Raw genomic sequence first — 8,693 nt, 5'->3', positions numbered from 1 at the left:
TTCGCATGTCATTAATTGGATGCGTGTTTCATTTGTCTAGGGAGGATGGGAACGATTATATTTTGGCTTTGCTTTGGAATTTGTTTCTGTTATCTACTGCGCTCAAGGTTACTTTCCCAGGCTAGCAACTCTGACGATTGCTAGCACCTGTGCCGGGCGGGGCTGTTACGAGGGAGGCGGGATACGTTTGAAGCAAGGGTTTAAGTTTGTATTTGGCGCGCTTTTGCTCATTCTCAGCTTTCTCTGTATTTGTCTCTAGTACTTTAATAAATCAGATTTCATTCAGCATCCTCTTGTGAGTCTGAGTATTTGGGGCTAGGGCAATCATTACAATATTCCAGAGTAGCTTTCACCTTGGGGCTGGGGGCCATCTCTTCTTCATTGTCCCCATTACCAAGGATTTTAAGTTAAATTTTTGTTTACAGGTTTCCCCTTTCAGGACTCTTAGATAAGCAAAGTTTCTTTTCAGCATTTTGCCTCCCACATCCCTTGTTCTGATTTTCTCTAAAGCACGCAACCTTTCTGACAGCAGATACTGCAAGCGGTACCCTTTGGATGTGTTGAAAAAGACACCTCCCCACCCCAGTCAAAAGCTGTGCTGGCTGAGATTGATGGGAGCAGAGCCCACAACCTCTGGAGGGCATGTTGTCTTCCAAGGGCAGAGAAATAACTCTACGCTATCAAAGAGCAACGATTACCCTGTGCCAGAAACTCCGTGGATAAGCCGGTGGCCTGCAATGCAACAGCTTTCCAAGAAAAGTAGTATTTCAGTAACTTCTGGCTTCTCTTCCTCTATCAAGAAACGAGGCACCCAATTAATTTCACACTCACCTTCACACGCAGAAGTTTAGTGAGGACCAAGAATGACCTTCCCAACCTGTCAATTTAGCTGAGTTACCTAAAACAGCAGAAGCAATAATATTCAGCAATAAATATAATGGTTAAATAAGAACACCCAAAGCCACTAGACCAGGATAATGTGGGCGCTTATAATAATAACAACACAAAAGGCAGATGTAACTGGAGGATTCATGTTGACTTGAGAGGCAGCAAATGTTGAACAAAAAATGAATTTCACTCAGATAGCTAGATAGCTTGTAATGCTTCTTGGGGTTTGTGAAAACTTTCCTGATTTATCTCAAACACCTTTAAGGGAAAAAGAAAAGATCCCAGAGAACAAGGAGTTGTAAAATCAAGCTCACCAGGAAGGAAATTCTTTTTCTGTGCCTCAGCGAAGGTTTGTGGCTTCCGTCAAGACTTCAGATGTTCAGTGAGATGGAGGAATAAGAAAGGAAGGGAGAGAGAGAGTGTGTTAAAAAAAAGAAAAGACCCGTATCGCAGTCTTTGGTGGCACTTGGTGGTTCCATGTCATGACAAATCACCTCTGATCCCAGAAGGCAAAGAGATATGTTCAGTGGTGACTCTGTGGGCAAGTTCACCACAATGCTCAGGAGGCTTGTTAAAAAGTTAGTGAGTCAAAGTTGGTGAGCAGCACACCCAGGGAGGTGACTTGAAGAAGAGAGGAGAATGCCTAAATTTGCAGTGGACTTTTGCAATGGAATATGGCTTTGCTTGCTTGCTTGAGTCATGTCTGCTGGGCCATGCAACTCAGGGCCAGGAGTGGAGTTCTCCATTTGAACTCTAGGTGCCCAAAATCTCAGCAAGCGAACAAAATATTTCTTTGTTCCGCCAAGCTAAAGTTAAAACAAGGAGCCTGTCACTTTATTAAGCATTCCAAATTCTTGTGGTCAGTTTGGACCTTGATAGGATATTGAGCAGATGCTGGCAGTGCTGAAACATTGATGGCCAACCGTTCTGTGCATGAGACAGGAGGTTTCCCTGAAATACTGGAGCAAATGATAAAAATATAGCTCTCAAAGTGAAATAGAAGCATTGCCTGCTCAGCAAAGGGGTGGTTTGGACCTGGATAATGGGATGGACTGAGAAGTAAATGCATATTTAAGTAAAACATGCAAATAAACAAACACAAACAAAGTGGTTTGTTGACCATTGGAATGTGAACAGAACATCGAAGAAGGCAACTAGTTTCTTAGAAAGACAAGTCACCGGTTGGATTAGTGGAGCAAAATTAGGAACAAATTGGTGGTAAACATGGGTAATTCCCAGAGAAAGCTGTATATTCCTGTTAGTGTGCAAGGGAGCTCCGAAAATAGTATGGATATTTGCTAGTTGCATTTCAGTTCCATTTAAGGAACTGTGGTCGCTGCAACAGTCCAATATAAGCTTTCATTTATTGATTTATTTATTGAATTTGTCACCGCCCATCTCCTCTGACCGGAGGGACTCTGGGCGGTTTACAACACAGAATAAATATACAATAAAAACTCAAATAAAAACACAGTAAAATTCCAATAAAATTCCATTAAAAGCCAAAACAATTTCTTAACTACCCCAGCTCATAAAATCCAGATGGCTATGATCTCTTCAACCATCCTGTAGGAGAGGCACCTCAAGGCACCAGCCAACCCCAAGTATGTCAATTCTCCTCCCTGCCCCAAGCCCAGTCGCAGAGCCAGGTCTTCAACTTCCTCCGGAAGGCTAAAAGCGATGGGGCTAATCTTACCTCCAGGGGCAAGATGTTCCAAAGGGTGGGCGCTACTGCTGAGAAGGCCCGCCTCCTGGACCCCGCCAGATGGAATTCTCTTATTGATGGGGTCCGCAGCATGCCCTCTCTGCATGAGCAGGTGGGATGGGCTGATGATATGGGGAAGAGGCAGTCCCTCAGGTAACCCGGTCCCATGCCATGTAGAGTTTAAAGGTGATAACCAACACCTTGAATTGGACCCGGAAGCAAACTGGTATCACGTAGCAAAGGTGTTATGTGTGCCCTTCTAGGGGCGCCAAAAATAGCCCAGGCAGCTGCATTCTGGACCGGCTGAAGCTTCCGGATACTCTTCAAGGGTAGCCCCATGTAGAGCGCATTGCAGTAGTCTATATAGGAGATAACAAGGGCATGAGTGACCGTCCGAAGTGCTTCCCGGTCCAGGAAAGGGCGCAACTGGTGCACAACACGAAGCTGTGCAAAGGCCCTTCCGGCCACGGCTGCCACCTGCTCTTCCAGCAGGAACCGTGAGTCCATGAGAACGCCCAGGTTACACACCGGGTCTGTCTGGGGCAGTGCAACCCCATCCAGAACTAAAGATGACAAAGTCCCGGATACGGAGGAACCCTTAACCCACAGCCACTCCGTCTTACCAGGGTTCAGCCGAAGCCTGTTGTTCCCTACAGCCCCCAGGCACCGAGAGAGGGCAGCCACAGCATCACTTACCTCACCTGGGATGGAGATGTACAATTGAGTATCATCGGCATACTGATGATACCTCATCCCATGGTGACAGATGATCTCGCCCAGCGGTTTCATGTAGATGTTAAATAGGAGAAGAGAGAGAACCGAACCCTGCAGCACCCCACAAAGGAGAGGTCGTGGGTCGGATCTCTCCCCCCCATCACCACCGACTGGGACCGGCCTTGGAGGAAGGAGGTGAACCAGCGCAAAACTACGCCGCCCACCCCCAACTCCCTGAGCCGATCCAAAAGGATACCATGGTCGATGGTATCGAAAGCCGCTGAGAGGCCAAGAAGAGCGAGGATGGATGCACTACCCCCATGCCGCTCCCGCCAGAGATCATCCATAAGTGCCACCAGTGCCGTTTCTGTCCCATATCCAGGCCTGCAACCTGACTGAAAGGGGTCTAGATAATCCGTTTCCTCCAGAATCCTCTGGAGTTGTAATGCCACCACTTTCTCAACCACTTTCCCCAAAAAGGGGAGGTGGGAGACTGGACGAAAATTATCCAGTACAGTGGGGTCCAGTGATGGCTTCTTGAGGAGGGGTTGTACCAGTGCCTCCTTAAAGGCAGCTGGAAACACCCCCTCCCTCCAGGATGTGTTTACCATCGCATGGACCCAACCACATGTCACCTCCCGAGCTGCTTTCACCAGCCAGGAGGGACATGGATCTAATTGGCAAGGGGTGGCATTTACTGTCTGGAGGATCCTGTCCACTTCCTCGGGTCCAACAGGATCAAACTGTTCCCAGATCACATTAAAGGTGAATTTCTCTGGCTTGGTGTAGGGGCAATATTCAGGAAGACATGGAAGGAGTGCCCAGATGTCAGAATCCTCAGATTCCTCAAATTGTCCAAATACTCAATCAAAAATTTACACACACACCCCATCGTAAAACGATGATTAAGACATTGCAAGAAGACTACTGGGGCACTGGTAGATCTAAAGGACATGACCATATTTTCAGACTCCCCTAATGCAAATCAGAAGCAGTGAAATACTTGTAACGCTCTTTGATGCAAATCAAATTGGAAGACTGCTGGACATCTAGCTTGGTAAAATGCATGCCCACTGCCATTGTTCTAATGGCTCAGCGAGGAGGAGGAGAGGATGGTGATCCTTCATGGTTACAGAGTTCAGGAAGTGATAGTTGCAGTGTATATTTCGGGACACATTCTTCGTAACAGAAAAGGCAGGAGCGCAAGCAGGGGAGGAGGAGGGTCAGATGAAGACTTTCTGTAAGTTCTCATCAATAAATTATTTCAGAGAAGCCAACTGTGTTTCACATGGGGTAGTGGTATTTGGTAGTGAGGTTTTGCAGAAATCTAAGCTCTATGAATGAGATTGATAGTACAGTCACGGGATTTATTCATTAATGAATTAGTTCAGAGGCCACTGCACTCACAGCCAGCTCCAAGAGGCATAACAAACATTGAAATAGTAAAAGAAGACCATGTTGACCATCCATATTTCGATGCTCCTTGAAATCACTCTTCTATTAAAGCAAACACAGCATGTAAGGGCAGCATCTGCACTCAACTTCCTGAAGGCTTCTTGGATGACCTTGCTGAATCCTAGGAGGAATGTGGCTGCTCTGCAGAGAAAATGATGTCCCATAGGGTAGGAGTGGCAACTAAGAGAGCCTTACGCTGGGGTCCTTAATGATAGCATTCTCATAAAGTAGGACCCAAAGAGGAACTTCCTTCCCAGTCTTACTGGGTTGGCAGATACTACTGGGAGAAGGTGGTCCCACAGATATCCACGTCTTGAGTTATGCAGGGCTTTAGAGATGACAAGTTCAATAACCTCCAGAAACCCACTGTTAACCAGTGCAGTAACGGTGTTACATGGGCAAACTGAAGAATGCCCCTAACTACTTTAGACACTGCATTCTGGGCCAGTTGTCAACTCCAAGTGGTCTTTAAAGGCAGCCCCATGTATGCATTGCAGTACTCCAACCTAGAAGTAATTAAGGCATGAGTGACCATGCACAGGGCTTCCTGGTTGAAGAAGGTGATAACCGGTTCATAAAACTGAGGTGTGCGAAGGGCCGCATGTCCACAGCTGCCACCTGGTCACTGAGCAAGAACGATGAGGCAGGAAGGATGCCTGGATTTCAATCCATAATGGGGCAGCACAACTCTATGCAGAACCCATGAACCCAAAAGAAGTGGGCCTCTGAGCCCACAGCCGTTCTGTCTTCCATGGATTGAGCCTGGGTGTGTTCCTCTGGACTGGGAGGAACTGGGACAGTGCTTTGATCACATTTCATTTTCAGGTCAGAGCTGAGGTACACAAGTATCACCACAGGCTGGTGATATCTTACCCCATGTTGAAGTATGTCCTCTTACAGAGGCTTCACATACATGTTAAATAGTAGGGGACGCTTCGTCCCTGTGGAACTGCAGAGTGCAGAGCCTTCCACTTCAACCTTTTCTCTCCCACCACCACCAAATACACCAGGCCCTGGAGGAAGGAAGAGGCCCACGGTAACACTGGACCACCCATTCCACACCTTCAGAGATGCTTCAGAAGGATATCATGAATGAGGGTATCAAAGGCAGGTCTGAAACCAAAGAGGACCAGGCAGCTCACACTTCCCCCCTTCTGGTCTTACCTTACATCATCCCAAAGAGCAATCAGTGTCATCTTCGTACTGTAGCTCAGCCTGGATCCTGACTGGGAAAGGTCCCGATAATTTGTTTTCTCCAGGGCTCTCTGCAACTACAGCCCTTCTACCTCCTGAATAACTTTTGCTGTTAAAGGCAGGTTTGAGGCACATCACTAGTTCCTCAAACTAACCAAGTCAAGCAATGATTGCTTGGGCAGAGGGTGCTACACTGCCTCAATAAAGGCCAGCAACACCACACTTTCTGTCGAGGATTCATTCACCAGCACTGGTACCCAGCCTCCTGTCAAGTCCTTGGTGACTTTCAGGAGAATCGATGTGGGGCAGAGTCTGCACTTCCTCCCTTCAGCACAATCTGCAAATTTAACAGGTAAGGCAGAAGAGAACTTTGGTTCTGCCATGGTGCAGGATGGTGAGTGATGGGGGTTTTCAGCCCTGCAGGCTGTGAGTCTTGCATAGTGAGGGATCCAAGCGGCCTTTCTCAACTTTTTGACTCTGGAGGACCCCTTGAAATATTTTTCAGGCCTCGGGGAAGCCCTGCACATTCCGGCTCAAATATAGGCCAGACGTTACAAAATTATTATATTCATTTCATGTGTAGGCCAGTATGTATGCATTAACAGTGTTCTAAAATGAAAAGTGAAGAATGTAAATAATTTTGGAAACCTTCTCTAAGATTGTTACTCTTGTACCAATCAATTATATCAATATAAGGCTAGCATAATGAAAGACCATACCTGCCTTTATTTTTCCTGAGCCCAGAAGATAAAAAGGGTCAAGCCCAGTTCAAGCTTGTATGGGGGACAATCCCAGAATCCCAGTGCTACCTGCTAGGTTGAGAGGTCAAAAATCCTAGAAGAAACCAACGGCACCATTTCCATGACATTGGCAAGAAAATGGCATGGAAACAGTTTCCAAGTATTAAGCTCATCTCAAAGGCATTGCCCAGAAAAGTGATAGCACCCAGTTGTCCTTGGCTGATATCAAGAAGATAAGCAGCAATGGGGGATTATGGGGAAATTGCAGGGCTGTAGGGCAGACTGGGTATTTGAAAGACATCTTTGGTTGTCATCATATCTCCCATGAGGTAAAGAGTTGTTGTACACAAGATGGGCAAGAGAGACATTTAATAAATACATAAATAAATCTCACCTGTGAAGGCAAGTGTCACAATACCTGGCAAAGGGGGGTTTAAAAGTGAGAACTTTGTTCTATAGTTCATGAAGGTAAAAATGCATAAAGTTATAATTGTCCCTAAATAAAATGGGATTCATGGTAACTCTTGTACCATTTTACTGTTTTGACTCTTTATTTCAATCAGTCCTTTAATTCAAGAATCCATAGATTATACAATTTGTAACAATGACACAGAGTTCAAGACTGTCCTGCGTGGACACCATTTCCTCGTGTGTCTCCACCAGGAACGTCTTCCTGCTGCATTAGCACGAACTTGTGCAGAGACCTGTCCTGAATGTCTTGCCACCAACCTCCCCATGGCAGCCCACATCTCCTTATTCTTCAGAGCATAGATGGCAGGATTGAGAAAAGGGGTAACATTTGTATAGAAGACAGAAATCACTTTGTCAAACATGAAACGGGTATGTGGACGCACGTAAATGAATATGCAAGGCCCAAAATACATGATGAGCACCATGAGATGTGAGGTACATGTGGAGAAAGCCTTAGAGGATCCCTCAGAGGGGTGTCTGGAATGGACTGTGGAGAGTATGAGTCCATAGGAGACAAGCAATGCCACAAAGCACACCAATGATAAGATGCCACTGTTGGTCACCATCATGACCTCTAAGGGATAGGGGTCCACACAGGCTAACTTGATGATCAAGGGGATATCGCAGAAGAAGTTGTCTACCTGATTGGGTCCACAGAATGGCGCGCTTATGATGAAGCCCAACTGCACACTGGCGTGGAGGAGCCCCCCAGCCCAAGAGGCTAGCACAAATCCCATGCAGTGGTGCCGGCTCATGACTGAGGCATAGTGGAGAGGGTGGCAGATGGCCACGTATCGATCATAGGCCATAACTGTTAGCAAAAGCATCTCACCACCTGCAAAGAGGTGAATGAGGAAGATTTGTGTCATGCAGCTCTGGAAGGAGATAGTTTGACACTGGGTAAGGAAACCAAGGAGAGCCCTGGGGGTTGCAAAGGAGGCCAAGCCGATATCTAGGAGAGCCAGATGACTCAACAGAAAGAACATGGGCGAGTTAAAAAGGTGGTGGTTCTTTGAAATCACCAAGACGATGAAGATGTTGCTGAAGAGCGTTACTGCATAAAGGAGGAGGAAGAAGGTAAACAAGAACAGCTGCATTTCCCAAGATGGAGAGAGGCCCAGCAAAACAAATTCGGTCACTGTAGTCTTGTTTCTCCATGCCATCCACTTCTTACCTATCAGTGAGAAAATTGGGAGGGGAAAACAGACCATGAATGAGCTACTTCCAACACAGATGAAGTCAAGTCAAAGTTGATTTGTGGATCAGCTGCCTTCTTTTCTGTCCTAGTGATCCAGACATTACACATCCTCTCAGTTCCATTCAACACAACGTGGATTGTGCACTCTGCTCAAAAGTTTGTCTACATGGAGAAACAGGCCATTCTCCAAAATATGTAGGTTTTTGGTGAGTGGGTATTCAGGAAAAACTTTCTAACCCTTCCTGTATATGAGCTGGACAGAGTAAGCAGAAGTTAAACAATTCATAGTTATCTTATGTTCCAGCATAGTGTGATATATAGCTAACTC

At 46.3% G+C, this 8,693-nt stretch overlaps 1 protein-coding gene across 1 annotated transcript; it reads right to left on the bottom strand.

Annotated features, from left to right (window-relative positions):
* Positions 1-349: 349 nt before the first annotated feature.
* On the bottom strand, positions 350-8,330 carry LOC134496873 (olfactory receptor 4K3-like). Its single transcript, XM_063302589.1, has 2 exons — positions 7,444-8,330; positions 350-518 (listed from the first exon to the last, which is right to left on the bottom strand). Exons 1-2 carry the CDS (start codon positions 8,328-8,330, stop codon positions 350-352), a joined length of 1,056 nt encoding a protein of 351 aa, XP_063158659.1.
* Positions 8,331-8,693: the final 363 nt, after the last annotated feature.

This window comes from Candoia aspera, chromosome 4, assembly GCF_035149785.1.
Source record: "Candoia aspera isolate rCanAsp1 chromosome 4, rCanAsp1.hap2, whole genome shotgun sequence".
Classification (NCBI taxonomy): domain Eukaryota; kingdom Metazoa; phylum Chordata; class Lepidosauria; order Squamata; family Boidae; genus Candoia; species Candoia aspera.
The sequence above is the reverse complement of the archived record's forward strand: the minus strand, read 5'-3'. Positions and strand labels throughout refer to the sequence as shown.

Excerpts from the sequence above, each read along its gene's own strand:
- LOC134496873 (XM_063302589.1), bottom strand. The coding sequence starts at position 8,330 with ATGGCATGGAGAAACAAGACTACAGTGACCGAATTTGTTTTGCTGGGC. Across the intron at positions 519-7,443 it reads GCTCTGAAGAATAAGGAGAT|GTTGCGTGCTTTAGAGAAAA; the intron begins GTGGGCTGCCAT and ends GCTGTCAGAAAG.